The 27,008-nt window shown below is 41.9% G+C and overlaps 1 protein-coding gene across 5 annotated transcripts; it reads left to right on the top strand.

Annotated features, from left to right (window-relative positions):
- On the top strand, window positions 1-27,008 carry LOC117693506 (F-box/WD repeat-containing protein 15-like). Of its 5 annotated transcripts, XM_034484202.1 has the most exons (12): window positions 1-90; window positions 1,016-1,053; window positions 1,249-1,412; window positions 2,520-2,638; window positions 18,171-18,380; window positions 20,882-21,040; window positions 21,915-22,125; window positions 23,911-24,089; window positions 24,377-24,485; window positions 25,561-25,571; window positions 25,807-25,814; window positions 26,903-27,008. In XM_034484202.1, the coding sequence occupies exons 1-12, from the start codon at window positions 1-3 to the stop codon at window positions 27,006-27,008; spliced, it is 1,404 nt and encodes a 467-aa protein (XP_034340093.1). The 5 variants fall into 5 exon arrangements, with proteins under 5 accessions (XP_034340093.1, XP_034340092.1, XP_034340091.1 ...); XM_034484201.1 differs by lacking the exons at window positions 25,561-25,571; window positions 25,807-25,814 and adding an exon at window positions 26,571-26,609 and having other exon boundaries at window positions 24,377-24,471; window positions 26,912-27,008; XM_034484200.1 differs by lacking the exons at window positions 25,561-25,571; window positions 25,807-25,814 and adding an exon at window positions 25,223-25,241.

Raw genomic sequence — 27,008 nt, 5'->3', positions numbered from 1 at the left:
ATGGAGTTCTATTTGTCTCCTGTGACATCGCTGAAAATCTTCTCCTATCTGGATGCCTTCAGTTTGCTACAGGCTGCCCAAGTGAACAAGGTAAAAGCTCCTTGGCTGAACTCTCCATCTGGTGCATCATAAGGCCCTGGGCCTTTCCCGCTCAGTCTTGGAGTCTCAGCTACCCCAGCATTGTACTCACACAGCCTGGCTTCCTTCCTTCCTCCCTTCCTTCCCTCCCTTCCCTTCCTTCCCTTCCCTTTCTTCTGTCCCTTTTCTCTTCTCTCTCTTATGTCTTTTCTCTCTCCTCTCCCTTCTCTTCCTTCTCTCCCTTCTCTCTCTCTCCCTTCTCTCTCTCCCTTCTTCCTTCTCTCCCTTCCTTTCCTTCCCTTCCTTCTCTTTTTTTTCTTCCTTCCCTTCCTTCTCTTCCCTCTTTAAACTTACCTCATTCAGACCTGTCTACTCAGCTCTGACACATTAATGTCTCAGGAACTCAGCTGCTTCTCTTGACCAACAGGAGTGCCAACCTACAGAAAAGCAAACAGATATATATTCTCATGGGTTAGTATTATCCACTCTGAAGACCTCAACTACAGTTCAATGAGGCAGGAGTGGTGGCACATGCCTGTAATTGAAGCACTTGGGAGGTGGAAGCAAGATGGCAGGAGTTTGGGTCATACTCAATTACATGAATTTAGAACCAGCCCAGGCTACTTAGGCACCCTATCTCAGAGCAGCAACAGTGACAACAACATTCTGCTAAATGAAAAGAACAAGCTGCCGTGAGGAGACGTGCTGCTTATATGTGGCATCCTTGAGACTCCCTGTCAGACCTGTGGAGACTGGCCCTCCTTCCTCTGAGCCCTCCCAAGGTGACTTGTGTTTGCTGGGGTAGGTCTCTCCAGGCTGGCTGGGCCTGGGGAGCTAGGACTGTGCTTGATTAACCTGTGTAGGCCCAGCACAGACCAAACTGAGAGCAAGGGGAAGGGGGCTGTTGTTGATTTAAGGATTCTTTTCTCTCCCATAGGACTGGAATGCAATTGCAAGCAGTGACATCCTGTGGAAGTAAGGAGAGGGGCAGGGTGGGATGGGAAGAAGGGATGAGATGGGGCAGGAAGGGAAGAGGAGGCCTTCTGAGTCTGGACCTGGGCCTCTGCTGTGTGAGGATAGTTAGTGAATAAAAGTTGTGCTCACTGTAACTGTGGCTCTAAGGTGAGGTGACTGGGGTCAGCCTGATGAGATTGCAACTGTGCATTGCAGGAAGTTCTGTGTGAAGAGATGGCTCTTCTGTGACCTTGTCACCCTACAGCTCCTGGGTACAGAGACATGGAAGCAGTTCTTTGTTTATCAAACATGGCAAGAACACATCAAGTCCCGGGCAAGGCCAGAAGATTTTACTTACAAGGAAATTTATGTGGAGCCTGGTATGGCATTGGGTGTGCTAGAAGAGACACCCACTTGGTTTTTTTCATTCTCTGAAGTCCTGCATTCTCACTCAGTAAGAGGAAGGGAACTATAAGATGGGGCTGCCGTGCTAGGCTAGCCATAGAACCACTCTGTGATCTGCTGAGTGGTTGCTCAAAATCATAAAACCAGCCCTGCCCCTCTTTTTCCCTGAAGGCTTCATACCTTTCCCAGAGTATAAAGAGAATTTAATGGGGAAATTCCTAGAGAGGCTTTAGTATTTATCTTTTTTCTACAAACTTCCTCAGAACAGCTTTCTGATGGAGAGATACTTTTAAATTTCTTTCATTATTTTTAGTGTGTCTGTGTGTGTGTGTGTGTGTGTGTGTGTGTGTGTGTGTGTGTGTGTCTCTGTGTGTGTGTATGTAGACACACATACAGAATCGGTTTTGTGGAATTGGTTCTCCTGATGGGAAAAACCTTACCTTTTCTGTTTGTTTTGAAACTATATTGCTGTCGCTAGCCTAGAACCTGGTCTGTAGAGGACACTGGCCTCAAACTCAAGATCTGCAGCTTGCCTTCACTGGGACTGGGACATCTGGCTGTTTTATTTCTTTTGTTTCTTTTTCTCTTTCTTTGTTTCTTTCTTTGTTTTTTTTTGTTTCTTTCTTTTCTCTCTCTCTCTCTCTCTCTCTCTCTCTCTCTCTCTCTCTCTCTCTCTCTCTCTTTCTCTCTTTCTCTCTTTCTTTCTCCCAAGACAGGATCTCATGTACCACAGGCTGACCTCAAATTCTTCATGTAGAAAACATCAATCACCTTGATCCTTCTGCCTCCAAATGAGAACTGGGTTATGGTTTATAGGCCTCTAGGAACAGAACCCAGCACTCTGCCCACTGAGTTCCAGACCCAGCACCCAGTACCCATTTTGTATCTATAGAAGCACATTAAAAAGTAACTGTATCTGAACCAATGACCAACCTGCAGTGTGCTTGACTGTGTCTGCTTCATCCTTCCCACAACTTTTATACAAGCCTTCTACAAGGTAGAGGAAACTGAAACATACCTTCTGTGGTTTGAGTTGCCCCTCAACTGTCTCGTGTCCAAATATTGTTGGGGTTTCCTTGCAGGAACTCATGGATATGCATGTTATCTCTCAGGGCGTGGCTTAACAAGAATCCGACAAGACAGATCAGTTGTCTGTATCTTGAGTTCCAGAGCCAAGATTTCCACCTGGGATATTCACGAGGTGAGTCTGACCTAAGTAGCAAAAGTTACTTGGATGTGAATTCTGATTTCATCTTTTTGTTGTTGGTGATAATGAGACAGGATCTCTCTGTATAGACCTGACTGTCCTAGAAGTCTCCATGTAGATCCACCTACCTTGTTTCCCCATGTGCTCGGGTCAAAGGTTTACACAGCACACCTGATTTTCCCCTCTTACTATTTTTTTTTTACATTTAATTGTTTTATTTATTTTTTATTGGATATTTACATTTCAGATTTTATTCTCTTACCCCATTCCCCCCACCACCCAGGAACCTCCCATCCCATTCCCCTCCTCATGCTTCTATGAGGATGTGCCCCCACCTACCCTCCCACTCCCACCTCCCCACCCTTGAATTATTCCACCTCTAGGTGTTCAGTCTTCATGGGACCAAGGATCTTCTCTCCCACCTATTCCCAAAAAAAGGCCAAACTCCCCTACATGTATAGATGGAGTCATGGGTCCCTCCCTCTGTTCTCCCAGGCTGGTGGTTTAGACCCTGGGAGCTCTGGTTGGTTGGTATTGTTGCTCTCCTCATGGGGCCACAAACCCTTTCAGCTTCTTCAGTCTTCTCTCTAACTTCTCCATTGGGAAACCCTTGATCAGATCAGTGGTGAGCTGAGCATCTGCCTCTGACTATGTCAGACTCTGGCAGACCTCTAAGGAGACAGCTATATCAGGCTCTTGTCAGCATGCATTTCCTGACATCCACATCAGTGTCTACCTTTGGTGACTACACATGGGATGGATACCCAAGTAGAATGGTCTCCAGACAGCCCTTCCTTCACTTTCTGTCCCACACTAAGTCTCCATATTTGCTCCCTTGAGTATTTTTGTTACTCCTTCTAAGTAGGACCAATGCATCCACACTTGGTCTTCTTCATGAACTTCATGTGGTCTGTTAGGTGAGTCTTGGCTATTTCAGCTTTTGGGCTAATATCCACTTATCAGTGAGTAAATACCATCTGTGTTCTTTTGTGGTTGGGTTAACTCACTCAGGATGATATTTTCTAGATCCATTCATTTACCTAAGAATTTCTCAAATTCACTATTTTTAATATCTGAGTAATACTCCATTGTGTAAATGTACCACATTTTTTGTATCCATTCCTCTGTTGAAGGACATCTGGGTTCTTTCCAGCTTCTGGCTATTATAAATAAGGCTGCTATGAACATAGTGGAGCATATGTCTTTGTTATATGTTGGAGCATCTTCTGGATATATGCCCAGGAGTGGTATAGCTGTTATGTCCAATTTTCTGAGGAACCGCCAGACTGATTTTTAGAGTGGTTGTACCAGCTTGCATCCCACCAACAATGGAGGAGTGTTCCTCTTTCTCCACATCCTCACCAGCATCTACTCTCACCTGAGTTTTTGATCTTAGCCATTCTGACTGGTGTGAGGTGGTATCTCAGGGTTGTTTTGATTTGCATTTCCCTGATGACTAAGGATGGTGAGCATTTCTTTTTTTTTTTTAATTTTATTTATTTTTTTCAAAACACTTTATTTATCAATCTTTGTATAAACATATATACTTATACATGTATACATATATAAACAATAATTAAATAATAAGATGTATTTAAAAAGTATGGGGGGTTGGGAAAAGTGGGTGGAAGGAGAGAAAGGGGAAAATTATGCAAATACAGTGTTCATATATGAAATTCTCAAAAAGGAATCCAGTCTTTTAAAATGTTCAACAGATCAACTAGCATTTTACAATACGAAAATAAATATGACCCACAATTATGTTAAAGGACATTTTAACTCACTACAAACCTTGAAGTTTAAAATGAGATCCATAAAAATCATTTTACCCAGCATACTAACAAAAACCACAATAACATTTTATAATTCAAAGTGTTTCTGAGAACAATAAAACAGATTGTCAGGAGCTAAGTCAGCAGAACCAGGGGTACACTGTGTGTCTGTGTGGTCTTTTTTTTTTATCAAATAATAATTTTTACTTTTTAACATAGGGGTTATAAACACAAAAATGCAAGATGTGGGGAAGGGGATGACACAGGAGCATAGGTGTTCAGGGGGAGTACAGATATCTTTCAGAACAGGGTATCAGCTGGGTGAAGGTTCAGGGGTCAGGTCATTATGACTCTGCCTATGATTCACTTGTTTTTATCTAATTTGATACTATCTGCCAAAGGCTGCCTATTTAGAAGGTCTATGACTACTCAGGCTGGTAGATTTCAATAAAAGCTGCCTGTTTACAATAGTTTATAGCCCTCTGTTTCAGTGTTTTTTTCCATAGAGACCCAAGACTTTGTGTTAGCAGGCATGTAAGTCAGGCCTATTGCTGATTTTAGGCTTATGGCTGATTTTAGGCCTTCAGTGTATTAGCAGGGCTGCCCCTGACATCTCCTCCCTTCTCCAAGTATAGAAGGGCTGTGGCGATTCTAATCTTGCCAAGGCAAGGATAGAGGCCTACCTCCAGTAATTAGAGGGGACCTTGTAATGGCTCCAGTCCTCCTGTCATTGTTCAGTGAGGCATGAGGGCCATACCCGTCCCAATGTCTTTTTCCTGGAGAGGGGATATTTTTGACATCAACCCCTATGCAGTCAGGCTTGTCCCTCAGGGAACCCAGAAACATATTTTTAACTTTTATTTATATCCCCTTGCAGTGCTTAGCCTCATAGCCTATGCAAGAATTCAGATCACCAGATGGAGGGGGTTCTGGGTGGCCCCTCTCTGCTTGGTCTAGGGGTGGAAGTCCCCTCTTTTAGGTTGGGTGGAGATGGGACTTGGGAACACCCTGGATAGAGTAACATCCTCATCTAGAGTCTCATGGTCCTCCATAGTTAACATATGATAATGTATCTGAATAGATTTTGCTATCAGATTATCTATCTGTTGTTTCACAAAGTTAGCCTATTTAAGGCCCAGGGACCAAAGGAAATAAGCAAAAATAACCCAATTAATGATCCCAAGATGGAAGGAAGTAGGGTTAACAATCATGGAGAGGTTGAAGACCAATTCTTGTACAAGCTCTGATGGTGAACATTTCTTAAGGTGCTTCTCGGCCATTCAAGTTTCCTCGGTTGAGAATTCTTTGTTTAGCACTGTACCTCATTTTTTTTCTCTTTGTTTTTTTTTATTAGATATTTTATTTACACTTCAGATGCCATCCCCTTTCCCCATTCTCCCCCCCTTAGAAAACCCCTATCCCATGCCCCCTTTTCCTTTTTGCATTTATACATTTTTTTAAAATAATGTTAATCATAAGCGTTATAAGTTTGGAATTGTTCAATCAGAGGTGTAACCCACTGACCAACCTAGATATAACAACTATCTTTGACTGGTGGAGATACATGAATATCTGCCTCCCTGTCTCCCCCCTCTTTCTCTCTTTCATCACCTAGCTTCTCCTCTCCTTCTTCTTCTCCTCTTCTTACACCTTTTCTTCCTCTCAGTACTCCTCCTACCTTAGCTCCTCCTACATATCACCCTTCCTGTTAAAATGAAACTTTTCTCTCAAAATACAATTAAAGCATAATTATGCCAATTTGTACCAGTGAGGTACAAGATAGTCCTAATACCCAGTCCATCATTTTGTTGACTAACCAGCACCTCTGTCATCTATCCTAACTAAAACATTTAGTTCTGAACCTGGCTTTAGGATGAATGTCAGCTGACGACCATCCACTCAAATCTTTTCTCTTACAGTAAATAGCTATAAGTTTTCAACCCCGTCCGAAATCCAGAATGACTGAGTTAACTATAATTGTGGGAAGCACAAAGCATAGCTTCTAAAACTTAGCCAATTTATAGAGCCCTCTGAACACCTGAAAAGCCCCTATACTACCGAATGTTGGAGCATCAAATCTTCAGCCTTCTGGCCCAGAATCATCTGACAGACCTTGGTGATGCAGGATTATTAAGGACTGATTACTCTGTCTAGGCAGATATAATCAGTTGACTATTCTGCATGTGTGTCCTTTTCTGGACAGTAATTTGTCTGTAGATGGAGAGAGGCAATTCTTGCCTAGTGGCTGTTACCACACAACTGGAGTAACTCCAAGGATGCTCAATTTCTTCTTAGAATCCATGACAGGAGGCTGTCAGGAGCAGACAGGTCTCTAATCAATATGAACATTAATATATAAATATTTGTAGCGTCAGTTCTATGGACTTCTGATGTTTTGAAAACCAACTATCCATGTAAGGTAACCTGGACTGTTGTCTGTTCACTCCTCTCAGCTATTTCTAAATAAAATATGGAAAAAACACTAACAATAAACTCAAAAATATGAATTTGCTATAGTCCCTTAACTCATAGGTTAACCGTCCCAAATCAGTTAAAAAAGTTAAAAAAGGGCTGGGTCTAGGCATTGTATTCCTAAATGTGTTATACAGGCACAATGCCCATGAGCGTATCAATATTCATCTCATTTTTATATTAATAAGAGGCTCGTACCAATGAACACCTTAAATTTGAGATCAAAGTAAATTTTGTACCATTTAAGAAATTATAACTTCATCTTGATAATAATTATACAGATTTCTACCAATAGGTTATGGCTATGCAATAAGTCCTATCTAATCCCCCCTGTTCCAACAAAACCACGACTTGTCCCTAGAAAGACAGACCATTATTAACCACATTAGTCCCCAAGCTCAGGGAATAGGGGCGCTGACTCTCCTTTAACTTCTTCAAGCTGATTAAGGGCGTTGAGATTTTAGAAGAGGGGTGGGGGGAAGAGTAAGTTGATAAGCCTCTGATGCTGTGTCTTCACTGAATCCAGGTGGAATTCCAGGACATCAGAGGTTTGGGCAGGTCTGCTCAGTATGCTTGATGAGTAGATACAACAAGGCTGTGTATTCTGCAATATACAATTCTCAGAACAAGTTTTAGTATCAAGAGAAAAAAAAAATTTCCCACCCCCAGGGGGCTGACATTTTTTTTTTTTAAGATATTGGTTCTGAAGACTTTTTTTTTCCCGCTTGTTAAAATTGGTTGTAGTATTTACATTTCAGATTTTATCCCCTTAGCCTGCTTCCTTCCACCACCCAGAAACCTCCTATCCCATCCCCCTCCTCATGCTTCTATGAGGCAGTGACCGCACCTACCCCCCCTCACTATCCCCTCCCCGCCCTCACATCCCCCCCCACACTGTGTGTTCATTTTTTTTATGGGACCAAGAAACTCCTCTCCCACCTATGTCCGACAAGGCCATCCTCCCCTACATATACCTCTGGAGTATTGGGTACCTCCCTATGTGTTCCCAGGCTGGTGGTTTAGACCCGAGGGGGCTCTGGTTATTTGGTATTGTTGCTTTCCACCTGGGGTCAGTAACCCTTTCTGCTCCTTCAGTCCTCTCACTAAGTTCTCCATTGGGAAACCCCTGATCATATCAGTGGTTAATTGTGAACATTGTCCTCTGAGTGTGTTAGTTTTTGGCTGACCTCTAAGGAGACAGCTATATCATGTTCCTCACATTATGCACTTCCAGCCATCCACAACAGTGTTTAGACTAGGTGGCTGTACATGGGGTGAATACCCAGGTGGAATGGTCTCCTGATGGCCCCTCCTTCAGTTTCTGTTCCATGTTTTGTTTCCCTATTTGCTCCCTTGAGCATTTTTGTTTCACGTTCTAAGTAGAACTGAGGCATCCCCTCTTGGTCTTCCTTCTTCATGAGCTTCATGTGGTCTGTGGGTTGAGTCTTCGATAATCCAAGCTTTTGGGCTAACATCCGTGGAGATATGTTTGTATAACTATCTTCTTTTGGGGTTTTTGGAAGATTACTTTCTTGCTTTTTCTAGGCTGTAGTTTCCCTCCTTGTGTTGGAGTTTCGCACCAATTATTCTTTGAAGTGCTGGATTTGTGTTGAGATACTGTGTAAATTTGGATTTGTCATGGAATATTTTGGTTTCTCCATCAATAATGATTGACAGTTTTGCTGGATATAGTAGTCTGGGCTGGCATTTGTGTTCTCTTAGGGTCTGTATGATATCAGGCCAGGATCTTCTGGCTTTTATGGTCTCTGGTGAGAAGTCTGGAGTAATTCTTATAGGTCTGCCTTTATATGTTACTTTGCCTTTTTCCCTTACTGCTTTTAGTATTTTTTTCTTTGTTTTGTACATTTGATGTTTTGACTATTATATGGCGGGAAGTATTTCTTTTCTGGTCTAAACTATTTGGAGTTCTGTAGGCTTCTTGTATATTTATGGACATCTCTTTCTTTTGGTTAGGGAAGTTTTCCTCTATAATTTTGTTGAGGATATTTACTGGTCCTTTAAGTTGGGTGTCTTCCCCCTCATCTATACCTATTATCCTTAGGTTTGGCCTTCTCATTGTGTCTTGGATTTCTTGTATATTTTGGGTTAGTAGCTTTTTGTATTTCGCATTTTCTTTGACAGTTGTGTCAATGTTTTCCATGGTATCTTCTGCACATGAGATTCTCACTTCCATCTCTTATATTCTGTTGGTGATACTTGTGTCTATGACTCCTGATCTTTTTTTTTTAGGTTTTCTATCTCCAGGGTATTGTCCCTTTGTGATTTCTTTATTGTTTCTACTTCCATTTTTAGATCCTGCATGGTTCTGTTTAATTCCTTTTCCTGTTTGGTTGCCTTTTCTTGCAATTCCTTAAGGGATTTTTGTGTTTCCTCTTTAAAGGTTTCTATCTGTCTACCAGTGCTCTCCTTAAGTTCTTTGAGAGTGTTATTTATGTCTTTCTTAAAGCCCTCTATCATCATCATGAGAAGTGATTTTAATTCTGATTCCTGCTTTTCTGGTGTGATGGGGGTGTTCAGGGCGTGCTCTGATGGGGGAGCTGGGTTCTGATGATGCCATGTAACCTTGGTTTCTGTTGCTTACATTCTTGCTCTTGCCTTTTGACATCTGGTTAACTCTAGTGCTGCCTGTACTTTCTGTCTCTGACTGAAGCCTGTCTTTCCAGTTATCTAGCTTGTGTCTGATCTCCTAGGGGTCCAGATGTCTCTGTGATCTTTTCCAGCTGCACTGATTACAGTGGTACCTCTAGGATGCCTCAGGATATGGTGCCTCCAAGGTAGTAGTCCAGCTAGGTGTCTGCTGTTCTGGGTGCAGTGTCTCCTCTAGAATATCTCAGGATATGTTGTCTGAAGCTCTGAGTTCATTTGTTCTTCTGTGGCTCTGCATTGAGTGGACCTTCCAGTATGTCTCAGGTGGAATCCGGGGTCCACACAACAGCAGACCTGGCAGAGGTCTGATCCAGGCCTCAGATCTGAGAACTAGTTTCTAAGACACTGTCCAAGTTAGAGCACCTGGGATCCCTACTTCCTCTGGGTTCTTGGAGGTTGGGGACAGAGCTGTCACCCAAGATCTGCTCAGTGCTCTGGCCCAGACGGGAAGAAACCAGTGTTCTGGGCTGGGAGTGACTTCCTGGGTCCTTTTGGTTCCCAGTTACTCCCTGTTTAGGGCGGGCCCTGCTGTCTGCTTACCTAAGATACTGCCTGAGTTCAAGCGCCTGGGATCCCTGCTTCCTCTGGGTTCTTGGAGTTTGGGGACAGAGCTGCCACCCAAGATCTGCTCAGTGCTCTGGCCCAGACCAGAAGGAACCTGTACCTCATTTTTTAATAGAGTTATTTGATTGTCTGGAGTATAATTTCTTGAGTTCTTTGTATATATTAAATATTAGCCCTCTATCGGATGTAGGATTGGTAATGATCTATTCCCAATCTGTTGGTTGCCGTTTTGTCTTAGTAACAATGTCCTTTGCCTTACAGAAGCTTTACAATTTTATGAGGTCCCATTTGTCATTTCTTGATCTTAGAGCATAAGCCATTGGTGTTCTGTTCAGGAACTTTTCCCCTGTGCCTAGGTATTCAAGGGTCTTCCCCACCTTCTCTTCTATTAGTTTCAGTGTATCTGGTTTTGTGTGAAGGTCCTTTATCCACTTGGACTTGAGCTTTGTACAAGGGGATAAGAATGGATTGATTTGCATTCTTCTACATGCTGACCTCCAGGTGAGCCAGCACCATTTGTTGAAAACACTGTCCTTTTCCCACTGGATGGTTTTAGCTCCTTTGTCAAAGATCAAGTGACCATAGGTGTGTGGGTTCATTTCTGGATCTTCAGTTCTATTCCATTGATCTTCCTGCCTGTCTCTGTACCAATACCATGCAGTTTTTATTACTATTGCCCTATAGTATATGTTGAGGTCAGGGATGGTGATTCCTCCAGAAGTTCTTTTATTGTTGAGAATAGTTCTCATTATTCTAGGTTTTTTGTTCTTCCAAATGAATTTGCAAATTGCTCTTTCTATCTTTATGAAGAATTGATTTGGAATTTTGATGGGGATTGAATCTCTAGATTGTTTTTGGCAAGATGGCCATTTTCACTAAATTAATCTTGTCAATCCAGGAGGATAGGAAATCTTTCCATCTTCTGAGATCTTCTTCTATTTCTTTCTTCAGAGACTTGAAGTTCTTGTCATACAGATCTTTCACTTGCTTGGTTAGATTCACTCCAAGATATTTTATATTATTTGTGACTATTGTGAAGGGTGTCATTCCCCTAATTTCTTTCTCAACCTGTTTATCCTTTGAGTAGAGGATGGCTACTGATTTGTTTGAGTTGACTTTATATCCAGCCACTTTGCTGAAGTTGTTTATCAGGTTTAGGAGGTCTCTGGTGGAAGTTTTAGGGTCACTTAAGTATACTATCATATCATCTGCAAATAGTGAAATTTTGACTTCTTCCTTTCCTATTTGTATTTCTTTGATTTCTTTTGTTATCTAATTGCTCTGGCTAGAACTTCCAGTACTATACTGAATAGGTAGGGTAAGAGTGGGCAGCCTTGTCTAGTCCCTGATCTTAGTGGGATTGCTTCAAGTTTCTCTCCATTTAGTTTGATATTGGCTACTGGCTTGCTGTATATTGCTTTTACTATGTTTAGGTATGGGCCTTGAATTCCTGATCTTTCCAAGACTTTTATCATGAAGAGATGTTGAATTTTGTCAAATGCTTTCTCAGCATCTAGTGAGATGATTATGTGGCTTTTTTTCTTTGAGTTAATTTGTGTAGTGGATTACATTGATGGATTTCTGAATATTGAACCATCCCTGCATTCCTGGAGTAAAGCCTACTTGATCATGATGGATGATTGTTTTGATGTGTTCTTGGATTTGGTTTGTGAGAATTTTATTGAGTATCTTTGCATCAATATTCATAAAAGAGATTGGTCTGGAGTTCTCTTTCTTTGTTCGGTCTTTGTGAGGTTTAGGTATGAGCATAATTGTAGCTTCATAGAATGAATTGGGTAGTATTCCTTCTGTTTCTACTCTATGGAATAGTTTGAAGAGAATTGGTATTAGAGGTCTTGCTTGAAGATCTGAAAGAATTCTGCACTAAAACCATCTGGTCCTGGACTTTTTTTTTTTGTTGGGGAGACTTTTAACAACTACTTCTATTTCTTTAGGGGTTATGGGACTGTTTAGATGGTTTATCTGTTCCTGATTTAATTTTGGTACCTGGTATCTGTCTAGAAAATTGTCCATTTCATCCAGATTTTCCAATTTTGTTGAGTATAGGCCTTTGTAGTAGGATCTGACAATTTTTTTAATTTCCTCAGTTTCTGTTGTTATGTCTCCCTTTTCAGTTCTGATTTTATTAATTTGGATACTGTCTCTGTGCCCTTTGGTTAGTCTGGCTAAGGGTTTATCTATCTTATTGATTTTCTCAAAGAACCAGCTCCTGGTATTGTTGATATTTTGTATAGTTCTTTCTGTTTCTACTTGGTTGATTTCAGCTCTGAGTTTGATTATTTCCTGCCATCTACTCCTCTTGGGTATATTAGCTTCTTTTTGTTCTAACACTTTCAGGTGTGCTGTAAAGTTGTTAGTGTATGCTCTTTCCAGTTTCTTTTTGTAGGCACTTAGAGCTATGAGTTTTCCTCTTAGTACTGCTTTCATGGAGTCCCACAAGTTTTGGTATGATGTGTCCTCATTTTCATTTAATTCTAAAAAGTCTTTCATTTCTTTCTTTACTTCTTCCTTGACCAAGTCATCATTGAGTAGAGCATTGTTCAGTTTCCACGTGTATGTGGGCTTTCTGTTGTTTTTTTCATTATTAAAGACCAGCTTTAGTCCATGGTGGTCTGATAGGGTACAAGGGATAATTTCAATCTTTTTTTTTTTTTGTTTTTGTTTTTGTTTTTTTTTTGTTTTTTGTTTTTTTGAGACAGAGTTTTTCTGTATAGCCTTGGCTGTCCTGGAACTCACTCTGTAGACCAGGCTGGCCTCGAACTCAGAAATCCGCCTGCCTCTGCCTCCGAAGTGCTGGGATTAAAGGCGTGCGCCACCACTGCCCGGCAATTTCAATCTTTTTGTTATCTGTTGAGGCTTGTTTTGTGACCAATTATATGGTCTATTTTTGAGAAGGTACCATGAGGTACTGAGAAACGGGTATATTCTTTTGTTTTAGGATGAAATGTTCTATAGATATCAGTTAAATCCAATTGGTTCATAACTTCTGTAAGTTTCATTGTGGCTCTGTTTAGTTTTTGTTCCCATGATCTGTCCATTGCTGAGAGTGGGGTGTTAAAATCCCCCACTATTACTGTGTGAGGTGTAATATATGCTTTGAGGTTTAGTAAAGTTTCTTCTATGTATGTGGGTGCCCTTGCATTTGGGGCATAGATGTTCAAAATTGAGAGTTCATCTTGGTACATTTTTCCTTTGATAAGTATGAAGTGTCCTTCCTTATCTTTTTTGATTACTTTTGGTTGAAAATCAATTTTATTTGGTATTAGAATCACTACTCCAGCTTGTTTCTTGGGGCCATTTGCTTGGAAGATTGTTTTCCATCCTTTTACTCTGAGGTAGTGTCTGTCTTTGTCACAGAGGTGCGTTTCCTGTATGCAGCAAAATGCTGGGTCCTGTTTATGTATCCAGTCTGATAGTCTATGTCTTTTTATTGAAGAATTGAGTCCATTGATATTAAGAGATATTAAGGAAAAATGATTGTTGCTTCCTGTTATTCTTGTTATTAAAGGTCGAATTATGTTTGTGTAGCTATCTTCTTTTGGGGTTGTTGGAAGATTACTTTCTTGCTTTTTCTAGGTTGTAGTTTCCCTCCTTGTGTTGGAGTTTTCTGCCAATTATCCTTTGAAGTGCTGGATTTGTGGTAAGATATTTGGTTTTGTCATGGAATATCTTGGTTTCTCCATGAATAGTGATTGAGAGTTTTGCTGGGTATAGTAGTCTGGGCTGGCATTTGTGTTCTCTTAGGGTCTGTATGATATCAGGCCAGGATCTTCTGGCTCTTATATTCTCTGGTGAGAAGTCTGGTGTAATTTTTGTAGGTCTGCCTTTATATGTTACTTTACCCTTTTCCCTTACTACTTTTAGTATTTTTTCTTTGTTTTGTACATTTGATGTTTTGATTATTATGTGACAGGAGGTATTTCTTTTCTGGTCTAAACTATTTGGAGTTCTGTAGGCTTCTTGTATATTTATGGACATGTCTTTCTGTATGTTAGGAAAGTTTTCCTCTATAATGTGGTGAAGATATTTACTGGCCCTTTAAGTTGGGAGTCTTCACCCTCATCTATACCTATTATCCTTAGGTTTGGCCTTCTCATTGTGCCCTGGATTCCCTGGATGATGTGGGTTAGTAGCTTTTTGCATTTTGCATTTTCTTTGACAGTTGTTTCAATGTTTTCCATAGTATCTTCTGCACATGGGATTCTCTCTTCTATCTCTTGTATTCTGTTGGTGATGCTTGCATATATGACTCCTGATCTTTTTCCTAGGTTTTCTATCTCCAGGGTATTGTCCCTTTGTGATTTCTTTATAGATTCTACTTCCATTTTTAGATCCTGGATGGTTTTGTTTAATTCCTTCACCTGTTTGGTTGTGTTTTCTTGCAATTCTTTAAGGGATTTTTGTGTTTCCTCTTTAAGGGCTTCTACCTGTTTACCTGTGTTCTCAAATTCTTTGAGAGTGTTATTTATGTCCTTCTTAAAGTCCTCTATCCTTGTCATGAGAAGTGATTTTAATTCTGAATCCTGCTTTTCCAGTGTGATGGGGTGTTCAGGGCTTGCTATGGTGGGAGAACTGGGTTCTGATGATGCCAAGTAACTTTGGATTCTGCTGCTTATGTTCTTGCACTTGCCTTTCACCATGTGGTTAACTCTAGTGCTACCTGCACCCACTGTCTCTGACTGGAGCCTGCCTTTCCAGTTATCTTGCTTGTATCTGAACTCCTCAGGGTCCAGATGTCTCTGTGATCCTGAGCTCCAGTTGCTCTGAGTACATTGGCTCCTCTAGGATGTCTCAGGATATGGTGTCTTCACGGTAGAAGACCAGCTAGGTGTCCACTGCTCTGGGTGCAGTGTCTCCTCTGTATGTCTCAGGATAAGGTGTCTTCCCGGTAGCAGACTAGCTAGGTGTCCACTGCTCTGAGTATAATGGCTCATCAATGATGTCTCAGGATATGGGTGCCCGCAGCTCTGAGTTCAGTTGCTCATCTAGAATGTGTCTCGGGATATGGTGTTTGCTGCTCTGAGTTCAGTGGCCCCTCAGGATGTCTCAGGTTATGGTTTCCACACAGGAGCAGACCATCCAGGTATAGATTTGTTTTATATGAGTGTTTTCTATGCATATGTGTGTGTGTGTGTGTGTGTGTGTGTGTGTGTGTGTGTGTGATGCACGTGTGTCTGCTGCCTGTGGAAGTCACAAGAGGGTGTCAAGGCCCTTAAAACTGTAGTTGCAGATGGTTGTAAGCTGTAGGCAAGGCAATGGAGCAGTGTTTCTCAGTAGTTCTCATATCACAATCTAGGCAGTCTTGTTGTCACTGTGCCCGTATCACTCAGAGATCTTGGGAGTTGGGGGTTCACTGTCAGGATTTGGTAGTCTCTGTCTATCCTAGTAAGCTTTAACATTAGAAAATCCTAGTAACATAGTTACCATAGTAACATTGAACATTACATTTAGCAGATTTCTGACAGGAACGAGAGCCAGTATGTATTAAGTATATTGGAGTAAGACAATCTGTGTTTACTTGTTCTAGGATGTATCTAGTAAGTAAAGAGAGTACATTGTAAATTAATAACAGTAGCAAAAACAAGGCTAAAGATACCTTTTGGCAGATTAGAATTTTTTTCAGAAGTTCCTGAGGAACCATGGCTTTTATCTAACAGTCAGAAATCCAACAATCCAGCTTGATGTCATTTCTGGATATTTGGAGAGTCTTGAGAACCAACATTTACCACATAGTATAGTTTGCCACACGTTTGTGTGTTTGTGCTTTCTTTTGCTGTGTTAAAAGGCCATGACCAAAACTAACTTGGAGGAATGAACTCAGAGGTGAGTTCATCAGAGGAGGCTCAGACAGAAACTGAAGCAGAGACCATGGAGGATTGGTCATTCTTTATGGCTTGCTCTCCATGGCTTGCTCAGTTAGCTTTCTTATACCACCCAGGACCACCAGCCTGGCAGTGGCACTGCCGACAGTGGGCTGAGTCCTTCCACACTGATGATTAATTAGAGAAATATCTACAGATGTGCTTAGAGGCAATCTGCTGGCATGGATGTGGGGGTGATGCCCTCCCTCAATTCACTACCTGTGGTAGTCAGGAGAGCTGGCCATGAGGGCATAAGGAGAGCTGGCCATGCCCTCTCATTGGCTGTGGCACTAGGAGAATGGGCCTCCAATCTTTGCCTGGGGAGCACAGTGGAGCTGTACACTCTTGGGTGCATTTGGAGCAATTGACAGAGCTGTTCTCCACGTGATTCTTTCTCTGATAGTGTCTACTAGGGTTTGGAGTGCCTCTCCGCAGGACCTAACAGAACAAGGTGTGGCTAAGTGCTAGGTAGGATCCTGTGGTTCATTCTCATCTTACCACAATGGAGCAGAGGGAGCACGGAGTGGAGCTGGACCTCAACCTTGTGAGACTGAGTCTTGTGCTCCATGGTGACAAGGACTTCACCAGGTTGCCTTTCAAAGGAGGCAAGATTGACTCAAAGGGGAGATCACAGTTAGAGGGAAGGAGAGGTAATTAATAATTTTCATGCAAATGGAGCTAGGGCTTAGAAATGGCTATATTGATTGCTGCCTCTAATATTTTACTAAATTTAATTATGCTTTTGGCTTTTTGTTATTGATGCTCTGCTAGTGGAGTGAGTATGTGTGTGAGTGTGTGTGTGTGTGTATCTGAGTGTGTGTCTGAGTGTGAGTCTGTGTGAGTGTGTGAGTGATTTAAATAAAAGACTTATTTATTTTATTTGCTGTATCTGCATGTATGTATCTACATGCCCAAAGATGGCATCAGATCCCATTACAGATGGTTGTGAGTCACCATGTGGTTTCTGGGAATGGAACTCAGGACCTCTGAAGGAATAGTCCGTTCTCTTAACCACTGAGCCATCTCTCTAGCTAGCACCTTAATTTAAAAAAAAAAAAAAAAAAAAAAAGATAAAGAAAAGCCTGGAAAAGAACCTGCTTTCCCATTTACAATGTATAAGAATTGATGATACAATAACCAGTTTTGGAATTGATTCATTGTAAATAGGTTTGTTTCATGTGTTATAAAAGGTAATACTGCCAGAAGCATTGACTCCAGTACTCGGGAGGCAGAGGCCAGTGAGTTTAAAGCCAGCTTGGTTTACATAGTGAGTTCCAGGAAAGCCAGGGGTATAGAGTGACCCTGTCTCTAAAACAACAACAACAACAAATCTAGCCCCACCAGAAGTGACAATAGGCACATGCTCCCTGCTTGCACTGTTAGTGAAGGTGAAATGGCGTTGAGCACAGGACTGCTGATTGTTCTTCATACATGTTTGTGGGAGTTAGGTCTCCCTTCCATGTGGTTCCTGAGGATTGAAGCCCTGTCATCAGGTTTAGTGGCAAGTGCCCTTCCCTGGTGAGCCATGTGACAGCCATGTTCTTTCTGTCCTGAATAGTGAATGTGTGCTTGTGTCTGAGCACAATGTATGTGTCCTGTTTCCTGTCGACTCCTGCCATAATATTCCAGATGTTTGTTTTCCTTCTTTGTGTTTCTTTTTATTTCTATGTACATATGTATTTCTGCCTGCATGTATGTCCCTGTGAGGGTGTCATGTCCCCAGGAACTGGAGTTACAGACAGTTATGAGCTGCCATGTGTGCTGGGAATTGAACCCAGGTCCTTTGGTTAAGAACAGCTGGTGGTCTTAAATGCTGAGCTATCTCTCCAACCCTGTGTTTCTTTTTCTTTTTTCTTTTTCTTTCTTTCTTTCTTTTTCTTTTTTTTTTTTTTTTTTGAGATAGTCTTGTAATGTAGTTCCAAGTGTCCTGCAACTTGGCATTGCAGACCAGACTGGCCTCAGGCTTCTAGTGACCTTTCTGCCTCTGCCTCGCTGGGCTGGGATTCTAATCATGTGCTCCCATATCCAATGAGGGATGCTTAGAACTTCCATGCTCTTTTCTTGTAAGTAAGAAGGGGTTCCAGAGTGGAGGAGGCTTTCACATAAAGCTGGTGGGTGAAAGCAGCTGAACTAGAGGTGCTCAGACATGATGATGCTCTTGTTCCCCAGGGTGTGATGACCTGGGTCAGCCCAGAACAGCCCACCTACATCAAGATGTTGACGACCCTCCCTGAGATGCACATTGCAGTCACTGTAGATATAGAACAAACTATCAAACTGTGGGACTGTCACAAAACAGAAGCTCTGGCGACTAACAGGCTGCTCTTTCCCTGTGAATCACTGGAAGCTGTATTTACAAAGGATGGCCCGATTGTCTTGGTAAGTGACCCCCAAATCTGGAATAGCCACACAGAACAAAACACTTGCCAACTTGAGGTCCCATTACTGTCAAATCTTAACTTGCCATCTTGGAGTCTCTGCAAACCCTAAGAGTCAATCACAGTATACCAAAAACATGGCCATCTCTTAGCCTTTGACCTACTTCATGTACATTTAAGCCATTCTCTTTAAACTATCATTTCAAAATTCTTTCCTGGGAACTGGGGAGAGATGGTTCATTAGGTAGTAGTGTTGGCTTTGCAAGCATGAAGACCTGAGTTCAAATCCCTGACACTCACATAAAAAGTGAGCTGTGGCTAAAGGTGCCTATAACCCCAGTAGTGTAGGGGATGGAAACACAAGGGTCACTGGGACTAGAAGGCTGCTAGCCAAGCCAGCCTAAGTCCAGGCTCAATAAGAGACTCTCAGGAAATCAGGAGAAGAGGATAACAGGATACCTGGCATCCTTCTCTGGTTTCCATGTATGCCCTGGTATGAAATCTACATATAAACACATAAATATGCATATAACACACATACACACACACACAATTTTTCTTTTTTTTTCTTTGAAAAATCTAATTCATTTTCTTAATCAAAAAGAAGTATATTTGTGTTAAATTTAAAATATTTAGCTTTCCATTGATCTTTCCAACTCTTGCCAGATAGATACTAACACTGCTCAGATCTGTGAAAGTTAATACCCAACACCGCATTTTCTAAGAAGTCCCTCAAAGCATTGGTGATTTTAATTTAAAAGTAAAAGAATTTTAATTAGCATTGGAAGTCTAAGTGATGATGGGTTTTAAGAGCTAAAAATCAGATTTAAAAAAAAACAGATTTTTTTTTAATTTTTGGAGGACTCAGACCTGACACCTCCATTAGAATACAGTATGTCCCAACTCCCAAATTATTAAATTCATTATTTCACCTTAGAATAGCAAAACTATAAAATGGAATTTCTAAATTATTACATATATAAATACATCATTTTAACAGTCATGTTTGCCAGCAGAAGTATGGAATAAAAACAAATTCTACATTCAAGGTGCAAAGAATAATGCTCTTTCACTGTTTTATTCAAGATTCCATCCTATTCTTTCTTATTTTCCACCCTTTTATTTAAAGCTATGGTCAAAGCCAAGAGTCAATCGTCTTTCTGCACTCGATAGTCCTTGGTACCAGTCCCTATATACAGCAGGTGTCCTGTACTGGGCCCAGGACTCCTGAGACTGGACAATTTGACAACATGATTTAGGAACGCTTAGGAATTCCAATGTGACTCTGAGACACGCACCCAAACCTGACCAGCCAGCATCAGCAGGCTGTTCACACAATCTTTCTACGTGGTTTTATATCTTCTTGCCTTTGAAATGTCTATTATTGCTGAATCCATGAATTTGGGTAGAGACAATAGAGAGAAAATATGAACAATATTGAGGAAAAAAGGATAACGCTGACGTCCCAGCGAGTCCTGGGGAGGAGGGTTTTACCTCTTGGAAAATCTTTACACATACCCTACCTCATGTGTTTGAGGCAGAATCTCATGATATGGTCCTGGCTGGCCTAGAACTCACTGCGTAGACTAGGGTGGTCTAACTCTCTGAGTTTAGACTTGTAAGAAGCCGTGGTCAGCGGTTATACATTCACCATTCCAAGATGGCTCGGACATCGTGTCCTCTCCATTAGTAAACAATTAACTGCACAGCTGCAAAGGCAGAAAGCACGCCAAAGTCACTGGCCAATCCCGAGGTGTAATATTGGGTGATGAGTGAACAGCCAATCAGAAGTGAATACGTCACTCTAGGGTGTATTTAAGCTGTGCCTCTTCCTGTCTTTGGCCCTTCCGCATCTTTCCACGTCTGCTGATGCAGAGTAAAGCCTCGTCTGTGGTAATACCTGAATACTGTCTCATGTGTCCTTGTTCGCGGGAGGAGGGGACACGGGAGGCGCGTGGAACTTCTGAGTGTCGGGATTGAAGATAATAGGCTACCTTGTCCTATAAAAGTTTCTTTAAAAAAAAAAAAAAATCCTGCAAGGCATGGTGTATGCCATAGATGCAGGTGAATTTCTAAAGTTTGAGACCAGTCTGGTCAACAGAGTGAGTCTGGGATAGCCAGGACTACACAGAGAAATCCTGAAATCCTGTCTCAAAAAAACGCAAAAGGAAAAAAATTATTTTGCATGTGAATATTTTGCCTGCATGTGTGTCTATGTATCACGTGCATGCTTGGAGGTCAGAAAAAAGCCATTGGAGGCCTAGGATTGAACTCCCCCTTGTCTCTGACTTTCTGCACAATTACCCACTTAGTCATCTCCCCCCAGGTCTAGTGAGTCTTCTTCCATGATCATCCCAGATGCTCTGTGACACAGGCTGCTCAGAGCTTTGGATCTCTTGTTACTGGACTTAAAGACACAGTGGTGTATTTTAGAGCAGATAACACTGCCTCCTCCATGCTTAACCTTTTCCCACTGACCGGGTGCCGGTGCTCTGATTTCAGGCAGGTGATACTGGTGGTGACCTCTACATCTTTAGGATTCCCGACTTACACCTCATTTCCAAAGTCCATGTATTCCAATATGGTATTAACCAACTCTACTGCTCTCCTCAGAGGAAATGGGTCTTTGTGAGTAAGAAACACCCACATATCTCACCACAGGTAGGTCTGTTCTAGCAACTCCAGGGTGAAGGTGGAGATGGTGGGAAGGTCCAGACCTCAGGGAGGTTCAGGCAGATCACTCCTGCCCTCCTAGGCCCTATCATAAGGAAAGCCATTCCTATAGTCAGGAAATAGTAATGTGCTTGGAAGCAGTCACGTGACCGACCACAATGGTAAATGTCTATTAGTGAAGTGTCCTTGAAATGTGGCTCAGCCAAAGGACAAAGGCAGGTGACATAACAGTCCCAGAAGTCTTTGCTGGTCCGGAACTGGAAGCAGTTTTCTATCACTGGCTGACACGCCTACCCACCCCATGACACATTTCACATAAGTGCTACCATACCCAGTGCTTTATATACTGCCTTCTCTCTTAACTGCCAGCTCTCTGGTGCCTGGTTCTTAGGTACTGTGAGAGAGATGGTCCACTCAGAGGCCAAGTACTTCTTGGGGGCCCAAGAATATTGACTTGGTTTTATGCATCAAAATACTTTCAAAGCAACCTGGGTTACAGAAGACAGTCTCAATGCCTCATTTAAAAAAAAAAAATCCAGAACAGCCCTGGACTAGTCCTCTGCACAGGGAAAATGTACTTAACCAATCTCTGCCTGATGAGTCCATTACAGTAGGGTGACCGAGGCGCCCTTTGACCTGGGTCAGGGACTCCATTCTGTCTCTGAATGTTATGGGAGGGGCAGGAAGACAGTGAGTTATTTCAACCCTGAATGAGAGCAATGACTGTTCCACCCTGTGCTGGGTAAAGAACAGATGCAGCCACTCCTGGGTTTCTTTCAAAAGCCCCTTGTCTGGAGTGCACATGTGCCAGGCTGCAGAGGTGTTACTCCTCATTGATTGCACTGGGCCATACTCTCTGCAGGTATATTTCCTGAGCAGCTTACTGAGGACATCAGAATTCTCCGCCCCTGTGTCTACCATTCTCTCCTTCTCATTATGCCAAGGAGCCTGCTGGACCCCAAGAAGGGAAGACAGGATAACCCTGATGGCCAGAAGAGGCCCCAAACAAGCCACAAAATTTTCCACATTTGATATGAAGCTGGAAGAGATTGGGAACCAACTAACAGTTAAAGGTAAACCTTAGAAAATTCTCGGGTCAGACATGCTGGCACATGCTCCAAATCAGGAAACTGGTTCAGGAAGCATCATAGAGGGTGCTGTCTTGCAAAAGAAAAAGATGGAGCTGACAAGATGGTTTAGCATGTACACATGCATACATATACCAATGCATACGTGTACACACACACACATACACCCTCACATTGATAAAGTTAAAAAATAATAAAAATAAAAGTGCAAGCATTGTAATACATACATTTAATCACAGCGTTTAGAAGGAGAGACAGGCAGATCTCTCTGGGTTCCAGGTTCCTGATCTATACAGTGAGTACAAGGTTAGCCAGGGATACATAGTGAGACCTTGTCTCAAAAAAAAAAAAACAAAAAACAAAAAACAAAAAACAAAAAAAAAACAAAAAAACAAAACCCAAAGGACAAGCAATAACTAACTGTATTATGGGGTGGCAAAATGGCTTAGAGCAGTGGCTCTCTGCCTATGGGTCGTGACCCCTATGGCAAACCTCTCTCTTCAAAATACTTAAATCATAATCCATAACAGTAGCAAAATTACTGTTATGAAGTATCAATGACAGTAACTTAGTGGCTGGGGTGACCCTCAGTACTACATGAGAACTGTGTTAAAGTTCAATGGGAAGCATTAGAAAGGTTGAGAAGCACTGGCTTAAAGGAGAGAGACACTTAACTACCAAGCCTGACAACCTAGTTCAATTCCCGGAGTACCACATGATGGAGGAGAGAAACCAAATCCCTCAAGTTGTCCCCTGACCCCAATATATGTGCTTGTGGCATGAATTCCTTCACAAATGTAATAATTTAAAGACAATTTTAAAAGGAATCCTGTCCAGGCAGTGGTGATGCACACCTTTAATCCTAGCACTTGGGAGGCAGAGGCAGGCAGATTTCTGAGTTCAGGCCAGCCTGGTCTACAGAGTGAGTTCCAGGACAGCCAGGCTACACAGAGAAATCCTGTCTTGAAAAACCAAATAAGAAAAACCAAAGAAAAAAATTGATTTCTCCTGTGTCTCCCACAAGTGTTCCCCATAAACTATAAATGTTTGTCATTCTTTTATATTTTTAGTCATTCCATACAGGGTTTCATTGCATAGCCATGAATAACCTGGAACTTGCTCTGTAACTTGCTCTGTAGACCAGGCTCGCCTCGAACTTGGAGATCCACTGGACTCTGCTGGGATTGTGGATTACCTCATGATGATGTTTCAGTAAAGGGAGCAGCAGGCTCCTTGGTCAGAAGTGAACTTGTGCCTGTTTGATGGTCACTACACTACTGAGCCATGGTTTTCTTGGGCAGACATGTTTCCATTTCCATCCTGTATTAGGGACTGGGCTCTACTGTCCTTTCCAGTACAGTTGTCTTTTCCAATGCTTGAGTTACTGACTGTCCATACCGTCCCTGTGTCACAGCCTGCCTTTTCGTGGCCAAGGACATGGACTTGTCAGACCAATGGACTGTTTTCATTGTCTCTATCATATTAACACTCCATGGAAGTGTGGATATGTTTTTCAGTAAGCATTTAGGGTTTTGCTCTTACTTTTTTAAAAGTATTCATTTACTTAATGTGAGTACACTGTTGCTGTCTTCAGACACACCAGAAGAGGGCATCAGATCCCATTACAGATGGTTGCGAGCCATCATGTGGTTATTGGGGATTGAACTCAGGACCTCTGGAAGAGCAGTCAGTGCTCTTAACTGCTGAAGATTTTGCTCTTAATTAAATGATTGAAAAATTGTCTGTGTATTTTGTGTTTCTTTGGAACAGGATATTTGGTCGCATATTTTGTGTTCCAAGATTACGGAGAGTTCCCAGAATGGATGGGAGTCAGTGATAAGAACGTGATTGTCTGTTCAACTGTATCCTCTCTCTTGCTCTTTAGCATGGAGGGCAACCATCTACAGAGATTTCAGTACTACCCAGAAGAGATCTTGAGACTATGGGTGGTACGTTTGGAATATTTCCCCTCCAGTGGGTTTTAACTAAAATAGATTTACATTTTTTGAAACTTCATACAGATGGGGTGTGTGTGTGCATTGGCACGAGTGTGAGCACGTGCAGAGGCCAGAGGCCGACTTCCTGGAGTTAGTCTCTCTCTTTCCACCTTTACATGGTCAGAGCACCAGGCTTGCTCAGCAAGTGCCTTTACCTGATGGACCATCTCCTAGCCCTTCTTTCTGTCTTTTGATCTGACATTGACTGCAGCCTACTCACATTTGGGTGTTCTTTGAAGGACCCTGTTTATGTCATTGTCACCTTTCTTGATGGCTCATTGGATGTATATGCATGGGAGGAAAGAAGCCTGCGGCTCAGGAGGTGTTATCGGCTGCCAAACTTCAGATGTTGGACACGGCAATGGTAAGCTCTGTTTCTTAACTTAAACTGGACATTAATTTTAAAACCTTTCTGGGGCTGGAGAGATGGCTCAGCAGTTAAGAGCACTGGCTGCTCTTCCAGAGGACCTGGATTCAATCTCCAGCATCCACATGGCAGCTCACAAGTGTCTGTAACTCCAGTTCCAGGAGATCTGACTGACACCTTCACACCAATGCATTTAATGTTCATTCAAACATATTTAAAAAGTTCTATGTAAAAATGCATTTTTAAAAGAGAATGAACTTTTGAGAAAAAGGTATGACTAGATTTAGACCTTCATACAGATCAGACATGGTTCTGTGTGTGTGTAATATTTAAGTGGAGGGAGGAGGATCCAGAAGTTCAAGGTCACCTTCTGCTGTTTAGGCAATTTGGCAGCCAGATGGGTTAATTGTAAAACCATCACAAACAAAAGTAGGAACTGGCTAAGCATAACACACACCTTTAATGCCAGCACTCTGGAGGCAGAGTCAGAGGCTCTCTTGTTGGTTCCAGGCCAGCCTGGTCTACATAGTGAGTCTCAGTACAACCTGGGTTCTAGAGAAAGATTATGTATTAGGAATGAAGGGAGGGGAGGAGGGAAAAGAAAGAATTGCTAGTTCTTGGGATTGAGTTATTATGTCAGCAGTCTCAGGCCCACAGTAGAAGTAGAGGGACTGCATCCTCATATCTTGTCTTCAGTGGCAGGATGGGTTCTCCTGAGTGTGGGCCCCACTTGGGTTGCTTCATCAGTGAGCTGTCATTATTTCCATTTGGCTAATTTTCCTGAGTTGTACTTGCCTTCATCCAAGTTACCTTCAGTGATTGTGGTGTGGTATAGTCTCCTCTGTCTTGGAATCAGGCTGACCTTGGACTCAGAGATCCACCTGTTTCTTCCTGGGACTGAAGTTTTTCACCCAGAGTCCCCTTTCAACAAGGGCCAATAGCACATGACAATTTACCAGTATAATTTATATTACATGTATGACTTAAAGCTATGTCTCCCTTTGAACATAGTGGCACACAGCTATACTCCCAGCATGCAGGAAACTAAGGCAGAAGACTTACCTCAAGTTAGAGGCTAGCCTATGCTACATTCAAATTCATTACAAATCTGGGCTATACACAATGAAAACTTATTTCAGTTTTTCCCCACACTCTGTGGGGTTTCTCATCCTTCTCTTGATTGATGTTTTGTTGTTGGTTGGTTGGTTTTGGTGTTTTGTTTCCTCCACTAAGCTGTGGAGAGACTTTTTAGTTTGATTCTGTTCCATTGGCCAATTCCTGCTTTGCTTGCTGGTACTGGAGAGTTCCTAGCCAAGAACTTCTGCCTAGAGCTGAGACACGGAGCTTTTTCTACAGATTCTCTTTTAGTGACTTTCCAGTCTCAGGTCTAGTGTTGCCTTCAGTGTGTTATGAATTGATCATTGAATCATTGAGTAGTGGGAAGTATAAGAAAGTGATGACTTTTGAATCTTCCTGACACCATTTATTGGACAGCCTAGTCCTTGTCCTTAAAAAAAAAAAAATCACCAAACAATAAAAGTGCAGGTTCTCCTAGGCTCTGATTCATCTATTTGATGGCAGTATCATTCATTCTGCTTTGACCACAACCGCTTGCTGTGATATATTTTAAAATCTGATATTGTGATAGCTTTAGTTTTGTTGTTTCGCTCAAGAAGGCCTTGGCTATGTAAAGTGTGTGTGTGTGTGTGTGTGTGTGTGTGTGTGTGCGAGCATGTGCATGTATGCTTTGAGACATCTTGTATACCCCAAGACTGGCCTCAAACTTGCTCTATACTTAAGGCTGGCCTAAAACTTTATGTATTCAGGACTTGCCTTGAACTCCTGAACCTTCTCCCTCTCACTCAGTCTTGGTTTTCTTAAATTGGTATTACTTTCTACTCCTTCAGGATTTGAAAAGGGCTCTACCATGTCCTTCTGGTTTCTATGCGGTGCTGAAAGATCAATTGTCATTGGGGTCTGTCATTCTATAGATCAGGTGTAATGTCCCTCTGATTTCAAGTTCTTTGTTTCATCTTTAGAAACTTGTTTTTGATGAATCTAGTGAGCGAATCTAGGAGAGAACTGATTCCCACAAGTTATTATCTATCCACTCCATGCACATTAGCATAGGCATGCACTCGCACACACACACAGGCACACATAGACACACACACATACATACAGACACACATACACAGAGGCATGCACACATAGGCATATACACACTCAGGTACACATACACACAAGAGTACATACATATACATACACATACACACATGACACATAAGTATTAAAAAGTTTTAAACAAATTCAGGACTGTGATGAAACCACAGTCAAATTATCAGTTGATAAGCTTCACTCCCATTTGAGTACTGACATCTTGTTTTTCCTTTGGCAGTGCTAATACAAAAACATTATGTGACAATGTGAGCATAATTCGAATGATGACAAATGGTACCGCCCCCAACTATCTGATGGCATATACCCTGAACATCTTTTCTTGA

Source organism: Arvicanthis niloticus, chromosome 21 (assembly GCF_011762505.2).
Source record: "Arvicanthis niloticus isolate mArvNil1 chromosome 21, mArvNil1.pat.X, whole genome shotgun sequence".
NCBI classification, from domain to species: Eukaryota; Metazoa; Chordata; class Mammalia; order Rodentia; family Muridae; genus Arvicanthis; species Arvicanthis niloticus.
The sequence above is the reverse complement of the archived record's forward strand: the minus strand, read 5'-3'. Positions and strand labels throughout refer to the sequence as shown.